Source organism: Corvus moneduloides, chromosome 2 (assembly GCF_009650955.1).
Source record: "Corvus moneduloides isolate bCorMon1 chromosome 2, bCorMon1.pri, whole genome shotgun sequence".
Classification (NCBI taxonomy): domain Eukaryota; kingdom Metazoa; phylum Chordata; class Aves; order Passeriformes; family Corvidae; genus Corvus; species Corvus moneduloides.
Genome location: NC_045477.1, coordinates 88,763,418 through 88,786,607, shown reverse-complemented (window position 1 = coordinate 88,786,607; position 23,190 = coordinate 88,763,418). Strand labels below are relative to the sequence as shown.

The following is a 23,190-nucleotide window of genomic DNA, read 5'->3' as shown; positions in this document are numbered from 1 at the left end:
CAAGGGACAGCCCCTGTGTCTGTGCATCTGCCTTCAAGGGCAGCAGAGAGTGGCTAAAGGCAGTGAAGGATCTAAGTAATACAATAATGGAAACAGGCTGCAAAACAGGAGAATATAACCTCCTATCAGACATCTCCCACACCAGTCTGGAACACAGCATGAGGCTGGATCCCAGCGTCAACACTCGCCTCCTGCCAACCCAGCACACCAAGGCGTGCTATGTAAGAAATGCACATTTTATCACTGGCCCACCCTGGGTAAGAGAATGGAGTATAACCTGAGCCTGCCACCACACCAACAGTTTCACCACCATCCCAGATAGGTAGTTCACATAGCAACTGGCTAAGAGCTAATGTCTCCAGATTTCTTTTACAATTTTCTGTTTTACAGAAAAAAAATCACTAAATAGAAAGATCTTTGAAAGATTGTGTATGCAAATCAGACATAAGGCACTAAATATCTAAGCTGACATTATCTGTGCAACCTTTAGCTTTATGGTAAAAAGAAACCTAAAGTATTTTAAAGTGTAAGGTATAATGCTTTGAGATTTATAAAAAGGTTGCCAAGTATAACTAAAATTACTTCCTTAAAATAAGCAATAACTTCTGCATTTGCTGCAGGTTATGGAGAAGAGGAAGGCATTAATCTATGTGTTGCTTCATTCAACATGAAAAGAACCAGGTCACTAACCTCTAATGAAAAATGGAAAACACATTGTTTTGCAATACAAATGCTAGGAGTTCCTTTTTTTCCTGTGACAGATAAATGAAACAAGAAGTCAGCTATTTTTTTGAAAAGAGGAATTTTGCCAGTGGTTTTGATTTACATGGCTCTCAAGTTTGCTGAGACTGTTAAAGTTTCAGCCAGGAAATTGTTTCTTTGTTTAGGTCTTAAAGGATGAGACTTTATTTTTAATATCCAAGTCATGTTTTAGTTTCTAAGGAAAAAAAATCTGCTACTAAGAAAATATGGCTGTTTACCACCCAAATGCTTGTAAGCGCCGCACTGATAGTCAGCCAAGGAACTCTAACACATTATATCATGGCTTTAACTCCAGTTTCTGCGGTTAATTTTTAATTTTCCCAGCGTGAAGTGGCAGAAATCAAAAGCATCTAAAGATCCCGTTATTTTTTTACTCAGATTTTGAAGTTGTGACCTCACTTTTCCAACCAGTTGAGCAGTAAACTGAAGTCAAGCCTCTGCTACAAACCACAGGTCCTTTGCTAAGATGTACCTGAAAGCCTGGTCAGTGGTCCCTGGTAACCTACCCTATCTGCAAAGATACCTGCTCATCCGAATATCTGAGATTTTTAGAACAGCAGGAGGAAGAAAAGAGTATTTTTGCCCATTTCCTTCCTTATACTGCTTTTTACTTTACCAAAACTTAATTTTCATATTAGCCTCTCCACCCTTTACCTACTTTTAATATTCCATATCATGGGAGGGAAGGGACCTACAGTAAGAAAGCATACATCCCAAATTCTACACAATTAACAGTGTGGCCAGAAGGCATGTGCCTCTTCCTCTAAGCCACAGCAAAGCAACTCTGGATCCTTGTGCAGGCCTGTCACAATCCGCTAATACAAGCGAGGGTCGTGATGGTTCGTTTATAGATCTCAGAGTGCAAAAGGACACAGGGGATTTCAGTTTTAATCAGAACAGTGCACCTTTATTAAGTGCCCACAACATGGTAATGCAATAGAGGAGAGAAAAAGAGACAGATAAAGAAAACAAAGTAAAAGGGTAAAGAGGAAGAAAAGGGGGGAATAGCTACCAATGGATGAGACAAAGTCCTCATGGTCTTCTGCCAAAAGATTAGTCTTCTTTCCGTGGGGAGATCTCGTCTCAGTTATTTTAGAAAGTCCCTTTATAGTCCTTTTCAACAGCGAGGGGCAACTGGCCAAGAGGTGGGGAAATCTACAACCGTTGTTATGAGGCCCATTGCTTTGGGAAATGGGTACAGGACAGGTCATACGAGACAGGTCATTCCTTTCCGCTTCAGCGCAGTCCTTCCCGCCTGGGCAGCAAGAACGGCGCAGTCCATTGCGACCTGCACTAATTTTCCTCAGGAATGTGTACCAGCTCCCAGCAGGCACACCTGTAGGCAACACTTGGCAGACATCCCACCTCAGCCAGGCCAGGACTCCTGTGTTCAGTCTCTGTCCTTGGCAATGATCATGAGGCAGATGAGGGATCTTCGGACCGTCTCTTACAAGGCGTTGCCCCTTGCATGCACACAGCTGCTTCCCCATGAACTCAGTGGTATCAGGCCAGGCTGACAGTCCTGGCTGGAGTCAGCTCCCTGGTACAGTTCTACTTAAATCATGCAGGTACCACCTTAAATAAGCCCCTTTGGGTTTGATGTCTGTCTTGGCTCCTCTGACTTACCCAGACATGGGCCTTCTATTTACATCCAGTGAAAAAAAGCCAACTACCTCATGAGGACTTGGTAATGGCTGACTAGTCAGCCTGCCTGCCTGCCTTGCTTCCTTCCTTCCTTCCTTCCATTAACCAGGATACAACTGGTATGACCTTCACATCAGAACTGGACTCTTAGGAGTGCCCACAAATCCTGACATTTAAGTCCAACATACACATGGCACTAATTTTCTACACCCCTTCGCTTTATCTAGGAAGCAAACCACCTTTTATCTTATAATCTCTTTTCTGCTAAATAATCCTGTATGCGACCACTACTTATTTCCAGCCTCTGGCAATGGAACTTAATGGGCAAGTGCCAAGGCTCAGAAGGCATCCTAGGGACAAGTTACCTACTGCACAGCCTCAGGGCTGCATCAGCACTATACACTCTGCTGCTGAGCGAGGCACTGGGACATTATCTCATCTTCATCTCCTCCTGTTCACCTCTTCCGCTGGGTAGAAGGGGATGGAAAACAGATAATTGGCATAACTTTGAAATTCATCTGGAAACAATTTTTCCCTTAAAAAAAAAACCAAAAAAATACCTGTAAAATCAGGACTTTTCTTTGCAGTAGAAAACGTTCGAACCACTGAGGGTACCTCACCAGCACTGAGTTTCTAATTCTCTACAGTTGCACACGGCCGCCACCTCCTGGCACAAATCTGATTTCACGTAGTCCCAGAAAGTGGAGACTCCATCTCTGGCAAGTCAGTGCAGGCAGGTGTAGGCAGACCCACGCAGTTCTCTAAAATGCTTCCTATGTAGAGCTCCCTTATTATATTCGTTATCCTTCCCTTAACAGGAAATTTACCCCTTAATTGTCTGTTAACCATGCCAAACAAGTGACAGTTAAAATTACTGCTTACTCATAAGGGTGGGTAAATCTCCCCCCAAAACTACAGCTAAACACTCAAAACTGCTTCAGTAGTTGCCTTTGGGCAGTTACTTCTCTATGAATGGTACCATAGTGAGTCAAGGCTCTAAAAGGTTAAAATTTTAGCTAAGAGTTAGAAGAAATTTGTATTAATTAAGATACAGAGTAAAGAAACAAAAGATAAGTTAATGATTAGTAGATGCTTAAGCTAGAGTTAAGTGATGTATTATTTGCCATTATATTTTAGTTTAAGTCTTGTTTGTAGAAGGAAACAGAATAAATGAACTGTCATCAAAATAAATTGAAACCAATAGAACTAAGAACAACACCTGGGTTTCGTAGTAATTAATCAAAAGTAGGAGATCTTGGGCTGTGCCAAGAGGTCATGAAGGCCTGCCAACAGCAAGAAGGTAAACAGGTTACCGTGAGGAAGACATTCCTGACTTCATCTTTCAAGACCACTGACCCAATTCAAGACCACCGACCCAATTCAAGAGAGAAGCTGCGCACGCGTGAAAGACCAATGATCTCATTTTAATACGAAGCGGAGGATGGGGGGTGCTGGGGTCATACATATGTAGAAGATGTAAAACTTTGTGTAATAAATAGAGAACGAAGAACCTCGCACTTTGCTGGCATGTCTTTAGGAGGCTACTCCCATGCTGCCTGCCTGTGCCTGAATAAACCTACCGCTTTCTAACTTTAATTAGTTAGAGGGTCTTTTGCCCGTGGATACTGGGATTTAACGAATCATTCTGGTGAGCCAGGCCGGAGGAAGTTCTGCTGGGCTGTGAGACCAGCCCGGTCTGGTGGACCACTCGGGGCACCCCCGGAATATTCCTGGAGAGAAGGCTCTGCTGCCTGGATTGTTCATCCAGCAACAGAGAAGGACTCCGGACTACTAAAACTCCAGACAACACGGTATGTTTAAAGGAAATACTGGAGCAGTGGAACAGTGACCTGTATGGCGTACACGTGGTCACGAAAGGCCACAGCGAGGCACGGCGGCGAGGCAGGGAGGCGGCTGGAGAAAGACAAAGAGTGTATGGTGAATGTTTGAAAGCAAACGCTGTGTGCTGTGGTTTTATTTTATTTTTATTGTAATTGTGGGGTGTATATTTGGTTACGAGGCGACGGTAGTGGCTGTAACACCCGGTGTTCACGCTAAAAGGGCTCGGACCCTAAGAAGCAATAGACAGCATTTGCTGTCTGAGGTGTATTTTAAAGATAATACCGCCATCCTATGTCAAAAGTTATAATTGCAGCCTAAGCAAAAGTAAGTTTAAATACATTTTAGGCTGACTAGATAAATAAAAATTCATTTACCTAATCGGTTTGAATTAGACTCCTAAGAATTCGAGAATGGAAAATTTTATTTAAAAGCTATATCAAACCCCGAGAGGTAACTCGGTAGCTTTGGATTGGGAGCAACTGGTAGCAAAATACAGGAATTTGAAAAGTGAGTGGAATAGCTTGTGTTTGTAGAAATTTCTGTAATTTTTAGTACATTTAGAAGCCAGCATTGTGTGTGGACATTATGGCAGTGTGAGTTTTGTACCAGACGTTGTTATTGTTTTGTAACCCAGTGCAGAAAGTGTAGCCAGTATTGACAGCCCTTTAAGTTGATTTTAACCTGAGCTGTGGACCATGCAGAAAGGGCTGTAAGAGAAAGTAATGGGAACTAGCCAGAGTAAAGAGATCCCTCAAACTAGTCCTTTAGGATGTATTCTGACACACTGGAAAGAATTAGTGGGTTGTGGTGGTACAGAAAACAGAAAGACTCTTATCAAGTTTTGCACACAATGGTGGCCACTTTATAAGCTCGAAGAAGGTGTTAGATGGCCACCAGCTGGAAATGTAGATTATGAGACCCTATTACAGTTTATGCTTTTTTTGAAACAAGAGCAGAGATGGGAAGAGGCAACCTACACTGATTTATTTTTCTCCCTCTGAAACCACCCCAAGTGGCAGAGGGACCGTGGAATTAAGCCCCCTTCCAATCCCTTAGTATTGGCCCTAGAAAAGGATAATGAAATTAATGAGAGGAAGCCTAAACAGTGTTGCAGTACCTGTTCAATGAACCAATGCTGCACACACCCTGATAAAGTGTATCCAGCTGACTCACTGGAGCAAGAGCTGGGGGATTTGTTTAAACCACCTCCTAAAAGAGAGGAATTGACTCCTACATCACCCCCCACCTCATTTCCCAGGGGACCAACTCCTATCCCAGCTCCTATCTCACCCCCCACTTTGATCTCGATCCCAACTCCAGCTTATGTTCCATCCCCTACTCCAATTAAAGCTATTACCATTTCACCTCCAGCTCCAGCTGAATCAACTCCAGTCCCAACTTCAGCTTCTGCTTCATTTTCCACTTCACCCATACCCTCTTGGAAAAAGACCCCTAAAGCTTTACTATTGCCCAGCAGTGACAGTGACGGGGAAGAGCTGCTTTCCCCAGAGGGCCCTGTAGTGTCCCGGACCCAGAAACAAGCTAAAGAAATCATACAAGCACCTTTGAGAGAGGCAGTAAGTTCTGAGGGAAAAACAATGTTAGTGAAAATCCCTTTTTCGACAGTAGATCTGGAGGCTTGGGAAAAAGATTGCTAAACATTATCAAAGCAACCCAATAGGTGTTGCAAAGAAATTTAGATTTATTGTTAAGCAACATAGACCTGACTGGTTAGATCTTCAGCTGTTGTTAGATGCCCTTACAGAGACAGAAGGATGATTAGTTTTGAAAGCAGCAGAGGGCTTAGCAGAGGACGCTTGCAAAATGACACAAGTGAGAGTTAAGGATATTTTTCCTCTCCAATATCTGCATTGGGATCCTAATGATGACAGTGACATGGAAAGATTAGAGGATTACCAAGATTTCATAGCAAAGGGACGGAGAGGGCAATTCCTAAAACCATAAACTGGTCAGCCCTATATGCAATTAAGCAAGGTCCCTCTGAAACACCCTCTGAGTTTTCAGAACATTTCCGAGATGCAATGCGTCATCATACAACATGAGACCCCGAATCTGAGGAAGGGACGCAGCACCTGGTGAGCTTATTTTTAGGACAATCTGCAGGGGACGTTCGACACAAACTTCAGAAAATACGGGGCCCAACAGCATGAGATTTAGAGACTTTGCTAGAAGAAGCATGGAAAGTTTTTAGCTATAAAGAAGAAGGACATAAGGGAAAGGATGAGGAAATTAATAGCAACAGTAAAAGAAAAAGAAGGAGGGGGACATGGGCAAGGACCACCCCGGTTAGGGAGAAATCAGCCCACTTTTTGCAGGAAAATTGGAACTTGGAAGAACTAATGCCCAGAATGAAGAAAAGGCAATAATCAAAGAAGAGAAGACCAAAAGAGGGAGGGGGTGGCTGCTCGTGCTAAAGAAGACTGAAGGGGACTGGAGGTTCCCACCCTAGGGCACCCTCTGCTTATAATTAAACTAGGGAACCAAGAAAAAGAAATTGAATTTTTAATAGACACAGGGGCAATATACTCAGTGCTAAATAAAGCTTTAATGCCAATAACAGATGATTATGTTGTAGTGAGGGGAGCAACTGGTCAATCTGAAAGAGCATACTCTTGCAAACCATTGAAATATAAACTCGGGAGACAATGGGGAATTCATAAGTTTTTATACATGCCTAATGCTCCATCAGCACTTTTGGAAAAAAATTTACTGGAGCAACTAGAGGCAAAAATAGTATTTAAAAATGGGGAAGTTACTTTGGAGGTTAAAGATCAACCATACATAAAATTGTTAAGTTTGATGTTGATAGCAAATGAAACCAAAATTGAAAATGAAGAAGAGACTAACAAGAAAATAATAGATCAAGTATTCCCTGGGGTATGGGCTTCTAACATACCAGGGAGAGCAAAGAATGCACTCCCTGTACAAGTTAAGCTTAAAGAAGGAAAACAATCAGTTAGAATTAAACAATATCCTTTGAAAAAGGAAGACAGGGAAGGAATTAGCCTGAAAACTTCTATTAAAATAATTATTTTAAATATTTAATTATTCAATTAAAATAATTGAAAACTTTTTGCAGAGAAGACTTTCAAAAGAGTGCAAATCTGAATTCAATACTCCCATTTTACCTGTCAAAAAGCCTGATGGATCATACTGAATAGTACAAGATTTAAGAGGTGTTAATAAAATAACCGAGGACTTATACCCAGTGGTTGCCAACCCCTATACTTTATTAACCTGTTTAACACCTGAACTAACCTGGTTTAGCACTTTAGATTTGAAGGATGCTTTCTTTTGCCTTCCTCTCCATGAGGCTAGCCAGAAAATCTTTACATTTGAATGGGAAAATCCCGAGACTGGATGCAAAGCTCAGCTCACATGGTCTGTGCTACCCCAAGGATTTAAAAACTCCCCCACAATACTTGGGGAGCAACTTGCAAGAGATCTGGGATGCTGGGAAACCCCATTGGGAGAAGGACAGCTGTTACAATATGTGGACGACCTCCTGATAGCTACTAAAACTCAAGAGACTTGTGCGGAGTGGATGGTAAGCCTCTTAAACTTTTTGGGTCTATAGGGATATCGAGTATTCCGGAAGAAAGCCCAGATGGTGAGGCAAACAGTTGTGTACTTGGGCTATGACAAGTGCTGGACAAAGAACCTTTGGACAGGATCGCTAGGAAGCAAGGATTGCAAGGACCCCAAAACCCCAAACAATAAAGGAACTGAGAACTTTTCTGGGCATGACAGGGTGGTGTAGACTGTGGATTTATAATTATGGGTTGTTGGTTAAACCCTTACATGCTTGGTTGCGGAAGGAAACAGAGACCTACAATGGACAAAAGAAGCTACACGAGCCTTCGACCAACTAAAGAAGGCCCTCATGTGAGCTCCAGCCCTGGGACTTCCAGATGTGAGTAAGCCATTCTTTTTGTTTCCCCACAAAAAGCAGGGGATTGCATTGGGAATACTAGCACAAGACCTGGGCCCGTATCACAGGGCAGTAGCCTACCTTTCTAAACAGCTGGATGCAGCAGCCAAGGGATGGCCAGGGTGCCTCAGAGCTGTTGTGGCAGTGGCAGTGAACATCCAGGAGGCATGCAAATTCACCCCGGGCCAGAAGATGACTGTGCTAGTGTCCCACACAGTGTCAGCAGTCCTGGAGGCGAAAGGCAGACACTGGCTTTCCCCACAGAGATTCCTTAAGTACCAGGCCATAATGGTAGAACAAGATGATGTAGAAATTTTGGTAACTAATATTGTGAACCCAGCTTCTTTCCTCAGTGGTAGTCTGGGAGAACCAGTGATCCATGATTGCCTGGAGACCATCAAAGCCACCTACTCCAGCCGCCTGGATCTGAAGGACACTCCTCTCGAGGACACTGAGACCTGGTTCACTGATGGAAGCAGTTATGTTATCAGTAGGAAAAGACATCCTGGGTATGCAGTTACCACTCTGGACCATTATCAACCAACACCTCTGCACAGAAAGCTGAAGTAATTGCCTTAACCCAAGCTTTAGAACTAGCAAAAGGAAAGAAAATCAATATTTATACAGACTCAAGGTATGCATTTGGGGTGGTTAGTGCACATGGGGCCATTTGAAAAGAAAGAAGACTGCTAAACTCACAAGGGAAAAGCATTAAACATGCACAAGAAATAATAAAATTATTGGAGGCAGTTCAACTACCTGAAAAAGTGGCCATCATGCACATCAAAGCACACCAGAAAGCAAGCTCTGAATTGGAAGAAGGAAATGAGCTGGCGGACAGGAAGGCAAAAGAAGCAGCTAAAAGTGAGGTAACTATTGAGGCAGGAGAAGCAGCCTTAATCCCAGATGGACAAACTTCCATTGAAGGTAAGGCGAGGTATAATAAAAAAGATAAAAAACTTATTGCACAGGAAAATGGAAGTTATAACCAGGAAGGGTGGGCTATCACAGATGAAGAGAAAGGAAGGCTTGTAATCCCCTCTTACGTGTTATGGTCATTAGTGAAAGAAGAACATGAGAAAACGCATTGGGGAATAGACGCTTTGTATAACTACTTAAAGACAGAATTGTAGCCAGAAATTTGCAAGCTACAGTAATTCAAGTAACCTGTCAATGTAGTCTTTGCCTCCAAACTAACCCCAAGAGTATTCCTAAACCAAAGTTTGGACAGATTGGGAAAGGCTATGGGCCTGGGCAGCCATAGCAAATTGATTTCTCAGAGCTGCCCAGGAAAGAAGAGTATCGATACCTATTGATGTTAATAGATACTTTTTCAGGATGGCCAGAAGCTTTCCCTACCAGAACTGCCAGAGCACAAGAAGTAACAAAAGTATTGTTACAGGAAATAACACCGTGTTTTGGGGTCCCAGCCACAATGTCCTCAGATAGAGGGCCACACTCTATTTTGAGAATTGTGCAGCAAATTAGCTGTCACCTAGGCATAGACTGAGAACTTCACACTCCATATCATCCTCAGTCTAGTGGCCAGGTGGGGAAAATGAATCATTTGATTAAACAACAAATTATTAGATTAGGACAAGAGGCAAAATTACCTTGGCCTCAGGCTCTTCCATTAGCATTATTACGAATTCAGATCAAATCAAGAACAAAAGTAAAACTAAGTTCTTTTGAAATATTGTATGGAAGACCATACGGGGTCCAAGAGGGGACAACTCCCACTCAAGTAGGAGAAGAAACCCTACACAGATATACGGTGGCCTTAAACACACAACCTAGAGAAATTGAGAAACATGTGGCTGGGGCTCGAAGCAGAGAATTGGATGGGCCAGTACATGATATACAACCTGGGGATTATGTGTATGTCAAGTCTTTTGCAGAAAAAACTCTGGAACCGCAGTGGGAAGGACCATTCCAGGTGCTCCTCACCACCTTCACTTCAATCCAGATCAAGGAAGAGAGTGCCTGGATTCATCACACCCAAGTAAAGAAAGCTCCTGAAGAATTCTGGAAAGTCAACCCTGGTGACAACGAACTGAAATTAAAACTTACTTGGGAAAGTAAATAGTGTGTGTGGGTAAAGTGTTAGAATAGCTTACCATTTTAAAATGAATAATCAAGTAGGTACAATTTGGGGGGTCATATTTTTTCTGACTATTGCTATAACCACTGTTGTAGGTAGTGCAATACCACGTACATATAAGGTGACTGGTGTGTATAAGTGCCAAGGGAAAGCTTATGACCCTCACTCCCGTCAGTCTCTGAGTCAGATGTTAAGAGTTACAAATGCAACTGTTTGGGAAGGAAATAATGTTTGGGGATGTGAATATGCATTCGTTCAAGACGGATTCCATGAAGCTCACCAAGAACCCATGAAATTTATCCAAATTGGCCCAGAATGCTGTGACAAATGTTTAACTAGCTGTTCTGAGTTCAGACTTAAAATAGAGGGATGTGCAGTTAAAGATTTTAAAATTGACTTTAACATAACCCAAGTTTGCACTGCTTCTCAAAAGGCTGAAGATTAAGCAAATAAACCAGCACCACCAAATTAAGAGAAACCACAACTGCCTCAGTTCAAATTGCTTTAGGACCCATAGTTCCCATAATTACCAATATTGGGCCTTATGCTGTTAAAAAGACAGGGATTCAAAAGTTGTTAGTTAATCCAGAATGGTCGTTGAAGCGGGTAGAGGTAGCAATGCAAGTAAACGCCTCCACCATTCGACCAGAGTGTACCCCATTTCTTAAAACCTCTTTTATGGATTGGACCACCTGGCTGCAAAAATATATGCCCCACATGTATAGAAAAAAGAGAGATTTTACTGGATTACTGGGGACAGGACTGGGAGTTTTAAACACAATAGATTCAGAAATATTAATGAACAAATTGACAGCAATTGGGAGCAATATGGTTAAATTACAACAACCTTTACAATCCTCCTTATTAGCACTGGGCACTAGCCAATGGAAATTGTCCAAAATATTGCCAGAGTGGGAGGACATAGAAGAGCATGACCACAAATTAATCATTAATGCCCTAGGCACAGCTAGTGAAAACATTTCCTTAGCCCTTAGATGCACAATAGCACAGTTGTGGATGCAATCAGTAGCTGCTTCAGTCATTTGAGAAGGAGGAGAAAGCACATTCCCTGCCGAAATTCATAAAATTGTTTGGGATAACGCCTCAGATTTAGAAAAGGAACTCCAATCCTGGTTGGTTTTAGTCAATTTTACCTATAACCCTGTGACAAGCATGGTAACAGCTTTTGTTTTGACTATACACAATGCATCAGTAAGCTTGATACATCCAATTGTTGCTCTAGGGTTAAATCATGAGGGGACCGTATTATATCCTTCTGAACAGAGGATGTGGGCACAAGAAGTTGACGGAAAGTGGAAAACTATTAACTTAGAATCCTGTTCCGCAAAAGAAAAATTAGGATTTCTATGTGAAAGAAGTTTAAATTATGACAAAGATATTTGTTTAGGTACAGAGCAGAGCATTTGTCACTTTGAAATGCATTCTGTTAACCAAACAACCCTGCTTGTATATGCAGGGCAAGGTTGTGTATGCCTTAGAACAGCATGTCCTACTCTAATGGTGAATGAAATCACTGTGAATGAAACTCAGTTTAACCTGTGCATTTGTAATTTTATTAAAATTGAGGGTTGTGACTTTTCCTACCAAGCATCTGTTATATTGCACCAACAGATAAAAGCAAATTTGATTGCTGTGCAAGAAATATTGCCCGTGCCTATAGGAATGAACTTAACTTTAGTCACACAATTATTGAAACATAATGAATTAAAAGAAATTCTTGAAGAAGTTAAAAATGCAGGAAAGAAAACTCTAATTACAATACACCATGACACAGAGACCATACAGAGAGTACTTAAAAGATTAGAAAAAGACTCATCTCATCAATGGTGGGATGTGCTTTTTGGATGGTCACCAACAGCAACAAGTTTACTTAATGCCTTGGTTCACCCAATTATTGTTTTACTTACTTTAGTTAGTGTAAGTTTAATTTTGTCTGTTGTAATATTTGTTTGGAATTGGAGAGTGCTATGACAAATAGCAACCTTGACTTCAGCATCAAAGGCAGATGGTATGATTTTAAAAGACACCTACCGTACAACCTGGATAGAAGAAGAAGAATCTATACATAAGTAAAAGAATTTACTTATCCTAAAGAAGAAGTGGGGAAATGAGTCAAGGCTCTAAAAGGTTAAAATTTTAGCTAAGAGTTAGAAGAAATTTGTATTAATTAAGATACAGAGTAAAGAAACAAAAGATAAGTTAATGATTAGTAGATGCTTAAGCTAGAGTTAAGTGATGTATTATTTGCCATTATATTTTGTTTTAAGTTTTGTTTGTAGAAGGAAACAGAATAAATGAACTGTCATCAAAATAAATTGAAACTAATTGAAACCAATAGAACTAAGAACAACACCTGGGTTTCATAATAATTAATCAAAAGTAGGAGATCTTGGTGCTAGGAGATCTGTGCCAAGAGGTCATGAAGGCCTGCCAACAGCAAGAAGGTAAAAAGGAAGGAACGAGGAAGACATTCCTGACTTCATCTTTCAGGACCACTGACCCAATTCAAGACCACCGACCCAATTCAAGAGAGAAGCTGCGCACGCATGAAAGACCAATGATCTCATTTTAATACGAAGCGGAGGATGGGGGGTGCTGGGGTCATACATATGTAGAAGATGTAAAACTTTGTGTAATAAATAGAGAATGAAGAACCTTGCACTTTGCTGGCATGTCTTTAGGAGGCTACTCCCATGCTGCCTGCCTGTGCCTGAATAAACCTACCGCTTTCTAACTTTAATTAGTTAGAGGGTCTTTTGCCCGTGGATATTGGGATTTAACGAATCAATAGCCTTTACAGATGTTCTGCCTTGTTGGTCACACTAATGACTTTTGCAAGTCTAGCCACCTTGAGGGATAAGCCTAGAATAGATATGGTGTTAGTCCTCTCTGCCTGCAGGACCAGCTCATCAGCCAGGCTTATGGAGCCTCACTACTGAACTAGATTAGCTAAAGGAGTAAGTGCATAATCCTGGATGCTTCGTGGTTTTGATGGAGGAGGATAGGAGGAAAAAAGGTTGCAACCTCAGAACCATTTTGCAGTTGGCCAACAGCTGGGCCATATGGAAGAATTCAGTCCTGTCCTACTGCTGAGGACTGAAAGAGCCCTGTGGCAGAGGTAATGGTTGATTGCACCCAGAAGCTGCCTTCTGATACAGGCACACTGAACACAATTCCTCTTCACTTAGCTGATCAGCAGCACACCTGTCCCTTGCTGGGTGACAAGGTTTGAAGGAAATACCCAGCCATGCTTCCTCAACAAAAGAGGTACAGGCAACAGGACAAAAAGCTTGAAGGATGCTAGCTGTTAGAACTATCACATCATCAGGGTGTGGTATCTCACAACCTTTAATGACACAACTATGCTGACACTGGCTTTATTTCTGACTTCACACCAGATGTTGCATTACCTATCATTAATGTTATGACCTGCAGAGAGCCTGACTGCATGAAGTGTTGCTTCTTTCTGGTGAAAAACCCAATTTCCCAACGTTTGCTGTTAGTCAGAGACAAGATACTGAAACATCCATGTTCTGCTGGAAGTATGCTATCTTCCATGAGAAGAGTTCATAAGAATTTATGGGAATCCTACCCTTTTTATTTGCCAAACTGGAAAGCACCTGCTACCTATTGCAACAAGCAGCTCACTGAAGTTTTCCAAAAGCAGTTACCAGCCCCTGAGAATGATCAGTTCTAAAGACTGAAACCAGTTTTACCTAGGATGGTTTTTTCCTATCCTATCACAAGAGTGGGCTTCACATTCTGATTAACACAATTAGAAAATAAGAAAATTTTCAAGTGCCAAAGAGCACGAATAGTTTACACATAAAAATTGCACTAAAGGGCTTGTGCAACATGTATTGTTTTAATTCCCCTCTATTTATGTTTGTCTCCCAAACTGCCAAAACTTCCAGAATTTTAATACATATCATCTTCAACAATGATTGATTTGTGATTCTCTAGCACATCTCTTGATACGTATGCTCAAGTATGAAAGTACATGCAGTAAAAAGTACTAAGTATTAGGCAAGATTTATAGTCAAACATCTATAATCATTCAACTTACCATTTTCACAGATCTCCTCAAAACAGGAGGAAACACATCCAGAAGACCAGCAGGACCCCATTTACCCCAGTTGCTTAGATAGCATCAGATTTTGTTTAAAGTATTTGGCTTAGCATCACCCATTAAAGAATCCACTGAAGTTAAAAACCTTAACAGGCCCATTACAAAGAGCCAAAGGACAGGGAATGGTCTTAATATAATATGAAATTTATAGGGGACTAGATTAATTCTTTCTTTTCAATATAGAGCTGCTTTATCAGGCAACACTATTCCATATCCTACTGGACTGACAAGGACCTAGATACCTACTTGCAGAGCACCAGAGCACCTTTAGGCTGAATCCCAGCAGCATCAGTACATTTTCTTCACCAGACAGCACTAGCATCTTCCTTTATAAAATATCATGTTCTAAATGCTTCTAGCAAGCATCAAACAAATTTTGTAGAACTACACCAAATTAGCACAGCTGCCTCTTGAAAAGTAAAGTTTCCCCAGCACACAGCTGCATACCAACCTGATGTTCAGCCATGACAGCATGGGGGTTGTACCTCCACCAACAATCCACACAGTGAAAAACACGATGAGCAGAGTTGTTGAGAACATCATTTGGTGTGAGTAGGTAGCAGTATCTCGTATAGCCAGAGCAAATGCCATGGCTCCCCTGAGACCTATCAAAAAGAATGAAATAACAGAGCTTCAGAAGTGCAGCTGTGACAGTCGATAGCACAGCATCTTTCCTTGCTCCCTCCCTGCCACAAAGTGTCAGGCAGAAAGCACTGGGCTCCAGCAAGTTTTAAATTCCTTAGATACCCTGATAAATTATGCCCTGGGATGATTTACAACAGAATGTGCCCCCCTGGTTTTCTGCAACTTATAGAATCCACAAGTGCTATGAAAAGGTGTTAAATGCTTCCAGAAACTAACAGAAAAGGAAGACAGAAACAAACAAGTAGTGGACAACAGCAAAACAGATGAAAATTCACTTTTCCAGTTGAATCCATAATTGAAATGTGAGTTCTTGATATGACACTTTTATCAGTTATAAAAATATTCTAGTTAATAACATGATCACAGGCAAACTATGTATTTCCCCCTCTCCCTTGCTCCCAGTTATGAGACTTCACTAGCAAGAACGAGCCATGGCATGGGGTCATCTGCAGACTTCTTATGTAGAGGAATCACAGGATGGTTAAGGTTTTAAGGAACCCCTGGAGTTCATCTGGTCCAAATCCCCTGTTTGAACAACCCCTGCTCAACCTGCAGTAGGTTGCACAGGACCACATCCAGATGGCTTTTGAGTATCTCCATGGATGGAGATGCCACAACCCCTCCGGACAACTTGGACAATGCTTGGACATAATAAAAAAGGTTTCAATATTCAAACAGAAAACCTTACATGTTCCAGTTTGTGCCTATTAACTCTGGGCCTGGCACAGGGCACCACTGAAAATAGCCTGGCTCCATCCTCTTTACATCCTCTTGTGTACAGAGGGTTCCCTGGAACTTCTTGAGGATGCACATGTTTAGACACACAATACATAATTTGCCTTAAATGACAAACTTAAACAGTGTGACAGAAATGATAAGTCAAATACCTTTGCCCAACTAAATTGGAAAAGGCACCCATAAATACACCTCGATTTTCTCAGCAGGTGTCTGTTTCTGCACAACATGAGCCTCATCTCAGCTAGAAATAACCTTTTGGAAGAGGTACACCCCAAATCTCCCATGCCCTTCACAAGCACTTCAAATGAAAATGCTCTATTCCCAACATGAGGTGCTGCCTGCTGCGAGCAGGTAGCATTTCAAGATCTCACTCATTCCAGGCACCTTCTGTAAAGGCTGAAAGATACATGATGGCATACTGCAATTATCAATAAGCCTTTATGTATGCATGAATGCGGATCATAAAAGCAGGAGGAAGCACTGTCGATTGCTTATGAGTTAAAATTAAGACATTTTGCATTGCCCAGCATTTTTGCTCTTACCTGAAAACATCATCATGTGCTGAAAGCTCCAGCTGATCTTATGCCTTCTGCCCAAATTCAACAAGAAGGAGAGGGGGTAGATGTGTGCAGCTCTGCCCAAAAAGATTGCAACCTGTTTACAGCTGAGGGTTAAGGATTTCTTTTTCCTGAGGTGTGCAGTCTTGGGTACCTGGCTTTAACATGAAGCTTTTGTTTTAGTGAGAGGTTTACATCATGATATCAAGTGTTCTTCCTATATCTGTGTATCTAAAGCAGACTTCCCCCAATTTTATGCAACTTGTGCATAGAGAAGTCATTGCACAAAATGCAAATTTTTAGTAATACAAGTAACTTTTTAAATGCACAGTGAAATTATACATAGTATTAAAATGACCAATTGTACAAATGAGGACTTCTCTTCGAAAATTAACGCTTTAAACAATTATGGCAACCACCATTCCACTTTGAGGTTTTGGAACAACAGAAACGCAGTGCTGTATACAGAGGGGAAAGCAACTTAACACCAGCAAGTGGCCACCCCATTATGGCTCCTGCAGAGGCAAACATCTCCTGTTGGCTAGCAAACACTTAACAGTACAGAGTTACTAAGGATATAAATCCAAAAGCCATTTTTCAGCACTAGAATTAAGTCAAAAAAGAATAGTGAAAGGGTATTGCAGAAATTTATGACAGTAGGTGGTAAGCACCCTTACTGTGGTGCAAAACATCCCGTGGTTCCTGTGAAGAAGCAGAAAGCTGAAAACACTCTCCACTGCATAAGGAACACTTCAGGAAAAACTAGAGTGGTGGGCTGAAATCCTGTAAAACACCAGCACAGCCAGAAGCCCAACAAACACTGATCATTTGCTGCTGGGATGGGAACATTAGAAGAATAATGCATCTCCCAAGAAAAAGAAATAAAACCATATAAGAGCTCTAGACAGCACTGGGTTGTTGCCATAGCTAAAGTAAAGCAATTCTGTCAGCAGGGAATGTTTCTAGGAAAATCAGATTTTGATTAGTACTTTGTACAATAACCCTCGAGTAACTATTCCAAGCAACTTTAAAACCAGTCTTTTTGAGGGCTGCAGAAATCAGACATCAGAAGCCATCAAGACTAATGTATGTAGGAGTAATAGCTAAGATTTTTCCAAGAATGCTGAGGCTCTAGCTCTGCCTTTGCAGTCCAGCCTTTCACTTTCAACAACTGGTGATGCCTCTACATTTCACCCCTGCAAGTTGCTAACTCAATGGGAACCATAGGTGTTGAGGGAGAACATGGGTGCTAGTACTAGTTGCCCTCCTCACAAAGGTAGAAAAATACTCAAGAGGCAACAGAGGTTAAGTGCAGTGGTAGAAAAAAAGTGGAAAATGTATTAAAAGACAAGTAGGAAGAGAAACAACTGCTGAAAACAAACCCAGGGCAGACAGCACAACTTGGGAGGAGATGGAAGGCCACACCAAGCATGAAAAATTGCATTGCTTAGTATATCAGCTGCAACTATTCTGTTCATGTCTTTATCCAATGTCCACAGGGCTCTGGAGCATTTCTTAGGTCAGAAAAGTGGATGTGAGGTGACACAGGAGAAAATGTATTACTATTTCGGAAAAAGTAAATGGCTGAAGGAAAATAAAGACAAGTGTGATAAATCCTGAGAAGTAGTACAGAAAAAAGTAGAAAGAAGAGAAAATAAGTACATCTCATACAAAGCCATCTTTATATGCCCTTTTACCGGGTTTTGCCTCCACTGCCAGTAGCTCTACTCATACAGCAGGATGAGGGAAATCAAGACAGGAAGATTAGCTCAAGTTTCTTCATGCACACTTTCAATTGTGCTGAATTTTCAAGCATCCAGGAATATAGTGAAGAGATCACAATTCATTGCAACAGCAGCAGGATGCAGAGCTTACATGAGTGTGACTACTACAAAGTAGTCAACCAGGGACAATGGCAGACCCTTTAACTGTGTACCCTTCATGTCATGGTCTGCACCCCAGCTCAATTCCTTTCTCCTCCCATCACCCAGGATGCTGACCTCTGGGCCATTGTTCAAAGGTGATCTATTCCCCCACATTCCTTTTTATGTATTTTAAGTTTGCCCCTTACTTTCTCAAGGGGCCACTGGAAGTGAAGAGAAAAATGGATCCTTTTCTAGGTCTCCAAAGTTCAAATACAAGAACAACACAAACGGTGTGGACTGTCCATGGCCAAAACACACAGTAAAGCGTATTCATTTATTTATCTAGTGAAATTATATGACTTCTAACATTGAGGTACAGACCCAACAACTGTGTGGCACAGAGGCCTTTTAGCTTTGATGTAAGGTGTAGCCAAATCTTGTTCTCAAAATTATTGTGCCTGCAAGACATTAGGGAAACTTAGGCCAGTCACCATTCTCTGTTTGGTAAAGCCAAAAGACATCACAAGTTTTCGGGCACATAAGACAACAGAGAAACCTCACATGATGTGAAAAAGGATACAAAAGCTCCAATAATGAAAACTGGGCTGAATATGTGCTTCTGGAAAGTAAACAGTGCCAAGCCCATGTAAGAAAATATGAAGTTCTCAGCCAGGAAGTGCAATACCTCAAAGAGCTAGGGAGAAAACCATCACATGTTAAAGGCCAAGTAAAAAAGATGCTGTAAAAACAAAAGTACATGGACTACTACAGCAATGCATTATAAAAAATGTAAAAGACATCCTTGCCTGCTTAGTGCGACTTCTTGATTCAACTGACAAGTTATTGTATGTATAATGTGCCTGGGTAATTCCACAGAAGAGGACAGCCACCACACCTGTGAACAGAGCCACACGTAAAAGTCAGCCTGTTTACTGCCAGCTCACCACACTTTCCCTTCACAAGCTCCCTTAAACTTATACATCTTTCTTAACCTTGGGATTTTATGAACCTTCCATTCAAGTGAGCGAGATACCAGGTTAGGGAGATTGTGTCTGAACCAAACCACTGCTCTCAAAAGCCTTTGTTACACAGTGAGCTGCAGCTTCGGTGCTGAACAGGACACAAAACAAAAACCCCAATTTTAAGCACAAACGTGTTTCTCATTGAAAAGCTTTAGTGAAAAAGTGGAAAAATGGCTGCTGAGATGGACAGGACTTCTATGTGCTTGAATCCCAACAACTCACCAGTAAATCCACAAGCTTCTGCAAGCAAGAAAGTGCTCCAGGACATCAAGAAGAAGAGAGCCGTTTCCAGCAGGGGGAAGCAGTGCAACTTGGTAAACTTTGTCACGTTAAGTCACTTGTTAAGGCATCAAAAAGAAATCCTTCGGCTTCTCTGTTCCCAGTGTTTACGAAAAACACTTTCATGTACTAACAGCCAGTGCTTGTTGGAAAGCAAAACACTTCTGATGCTGAAAAATGCGAATTCCAACACACAAATGCAAACTTCAGAATTAACTTGCAACAATCAGTTTTGGATATTTTTGTTGCATATCCATGGCATAAGTGTGGCTCCATCTCTTAATATTTTATTCTATGTTTCCCTTTGAAGTGCTAGCAAGGAAGGGGTATATACCCGGTGTTCCTTTTAGACTGTATGTGCCTTGGTTTTTCAGGGGATTGGTGGGGGAATGATGTTTTGTTCCCCCTGCCACCTCAATTACAACTCCTACTCCCACCTTCAAATAAAGCATAAAATGCATTCAGAAGCATTTAATTCACAGGGCTGTTCTTGAATACAGCAACCCGTAAGATCAGTAATATTTACAATAATTTTTCTGCTCAGCTTTGTTAATAAGTCTTTTCCAGCAAGCATGGCTACTTCAGTACTTGTAAGGCAAAACAATTGCTGCCTACAAAATGTATTTCCTCTCCTTGTGCTGATGTGTTTTAGAGAAAAAGCCAACTCAGAGCAACTCAGTCTTTCAATGGAAAGAAAAAGCAAGTTCATCTTGCAGAGGAGAGCAAAACCTGAGGAACATCAAAGCACACACTGAATTAACAATTCATACAGCTACTGAGGAAGTGGAATGGATATCAGTAGTGTTAAATTTAGCTCTTCGCACACTACAAAAAAACGTTGTTCACATATTTATAGAATTCTTTTGGTGTTTTTTTCCTAAGCCCTACTCTGGCAGCAGGTGAACACTGAGCAGCACACTGTATCTGAGGTGCAAACAGCTACGCACAGTTCATTTGAATGCAATCAGTACCAATCCCCCACTCACGCCTACTTCTTGCTGGCATTTTCTGCTGACTTGGACAGGGGAAGCATATACTCCAGACACACCTTCAGCCATGACCTTACTTTTTCAGAAGGTTGCTCTCAAAACAAAGCCCAGAGCATCATTAAAAAAAAAAAAAACAACCAAAAAACTCCATGTTGGCATTACACCAAATATAAAACGCAACATACTTTTTAAGCAGCTGTTAATTCTGCACAGAAACCACCTCTAAAAACCTTTGAGCTCAGCTGAATTCATTCCCACCACTTTGCCCAAACAGATCTATTTTCTAAGATCATGCTTCTGAAGCAGCATCATCCACCATTACAAAAACTGGAACCCATTTCTCCACAGAGTACTCAGATAATCCCAGTGCCTGGCTCAAGGGATGTTCATGGATGCCTAAGAAAACTGGATAGCCACAGTCACTCCATGGGAGAGGAAGAGGCTGAACCTTGTTCCCCTGAAGTTAGGCAAGGGCTCTTGTCAGAACCAATTCCTTATTTCTGGTCTTTTCTGGCAGTTTTGTGAATCAAACTGTTTATTCCCCTTGCTGTTATTGTAAGTAACCATACCAAAATATTTCATTAAATCTGAAATTAAAACCTGTGCTCATCATTTTGGAGGAAGATGAAGGTGAGAGAAAGACAAGAAAAGAAAAACATTTTATTATTCCATATAATCGATCAAATTGAAATGTTAACTGAAACTAAATTTTTTCTTTTTTCTTAACTCTCTTCTTTATTTTTAGACATCACCTTGTGTTTCACATCTTTTCAACCAGTCAGATTCTGCAATTTAGAAAGAATATACAATGTGGTATTATACCTTAGCTGTTTTTAAAAAAACACAGACAGCTTGCTGAAAGCCAGAATAAGTCCTTGGATATTATCTGCATCATTTGGAACCAAGTATTCTATCTATTCTCAAAGGAATGAGACTGCATGAAATGCCTGACTGCATGAAACCTCTTACTCAGAGAGGTACAGGTATAGGTACTTCACACTATAGGAACAACAATCTATTAACTTAATCCATAACTTACAGGCTCTAATCAGCTATGAAGAGTAAAATGCAAATTTAGTTTACCTCTACAACATTGCATGACATTAGGGATGTTTCCAAAAGAAAATAGTTGTATAATTAAACAACCAAAGAAAAAGAACAACACCAAAAACTAAAACCAAAACAGAACAAAACGAAAAAAAACCCACCACATGCACAAAATGCCACCACAGAGGCTTTGTTCTGAACAGCCTCACATCACCTTCCTGAGCACAACCATTAGAAAAAGCAAGCACCAGTTGCTGCTTCAGAAGCATAATTTTACAAAGTGGATCTGAATGTGTTTCAGCCATAATTAGTAGCCAACCAGCAAGCCAAAACCCACAGCAACTGCATTTAAGCAGTGAGAGCTGTGGATGGCTTGTAGCCTAAAAGCCAGAGTAAGAATCGTGGTTCTGGGTCACATCAATTGCAGATCAGTGGACCTGAGACTGAACATTAAAGCATCAACAGCACATCTTCCCCGTTATACTTAAAGGTTTCCATTATGCAGACATCAGGAAAATCTGCACAGTGTGTATATAAGATACAGTTGAGACATTACTGCTTAAGAGTCACAGGTTCCTGATCATTGTATAAAACATCACCTTTTACCCCTTTCAGGTCAGCAGTCAGAAGTCTAGGCAGATCAAAGCGGCCTGGGCTATGTACAGATATGGTTATTCTAGCAAGTCGGAAAGCAAAGACCTAATTTTTTTCCTGAAGAAGCATCATGAGTTCTGGAGCAGCTCAGGGTGAAGGTCTCCTGCCTGAGTCTAAAACAAAACCCACACAAGCTGCTTGCTGAGCACCTCAGAGATCTAACCAAATACCAGGAAAAAACATCAAGAGAACAGAATAGATCATGCAAGGCACATAATGTTATTAAGTAAAGTCTCACAGAGATACAATCTTATCCCAGACGTATGACATCAGATTTCTGGCAAAAAGTTTAAATGCAGGACTCAAAGAGTGCTGTGGGGGTCAGAAACGACTGAGAGCTTTTACTGAAGACAGAATCAAATGCCAATTATCATAGGAGATGTCTTTCAAGACTAATAATAAAACCTAGGTTTTCTAATTTCATAAAAAGAAACGAAATATTATTAGGACATGCCTGTTTAAGGCCCTCCCTTGGCTTGTTGCAGCAACATCAGTAAAACTTCTGGTATGGCCTCAATTTTATTGGCAAGAGCTGATTTTTGTGGGTACCTATAATGTCTTTCTATAGAAAAAATGTCACATGAATACTTCAAAAAATATCACATGAATCTTCACACTCAGAATTAAAATAGCTAGAGTCAATTTTGCTATAACTGGAAACAGGAAAGCTCTGATAATACCCACATGTGCCATCTCAGATGGAATAACTAAACATGAAAAAGGATATCAGAGCTGTCACAACCCCTGTCACTGCTCCCATCATGAAAGAACCACTGAATATTCCCAGGAAAACACCAACAGACTTGAAAAATGCTGCAGCATCAAAAGCATGGGTATTTTCACCTGTTGGCTGGTAGGCAACTATAGATCTAGAAAGAGAGAACACAATGAGAAGTGGCATCAGAAAAGATTTTTTCTGTAACAACACTACCTGAGCTACAGG

General features: G+C 41.1%; 1 protein-coding gene and 1 long non-coding RNA gene across 4 annotated transcripts in view; one reads left to right on the top strand and one right to left on the bottom strand.

Annotated features, from left to right (window-relative positions):
* Positions 1–23,190, bottom strand: part of SLC9A7 (solute carrier family 9 member A7) — an 80,624-nt gene that overhangs the window by 19,958 nt on the left and 37,476 nt on the right. For all 3 annotated transcript variants that reach the window (XM_032100252.1, XM_032100250.1, XM_032100251.1), the window contains exons 7-12: positions 22,975–23,116; positions 19,501–19,606; positions 19,063–19,151; positions 18,837–18,950; positions 16,377–16,488; positions 14,903–15,056 (exon numbers count right to left, since the gene is read on the bottom strand). In XM_032100252.1, the coding sequence (XP_031956143.1) occupies positions 14,903–15,056; positions 16,377–16,488; positions 18,837–18,950; positions 19,063–19,151; positions 19,501–19,606; positions 22,975–23,116 (717 nt within the window). The remainder of the gene's footprint in view (positions 1–14,902; positions 15,057–16,376; positions 16,489–18,836; positions 18,951–19,062; positions 19,152–19,500; positions 19,607–22,974; positions 23,117–23,190) is intronic.
* On the top strand, positions 1,667–13,062 carry LOC116440026. The gene is made up of 2 exons (XR_004238378.1): positions 1,667–3,409; positions 12,450–13,062. It is a non-coding gene; the product is annotated as an uncharacterized LOC116440026 (long non-coding RNA).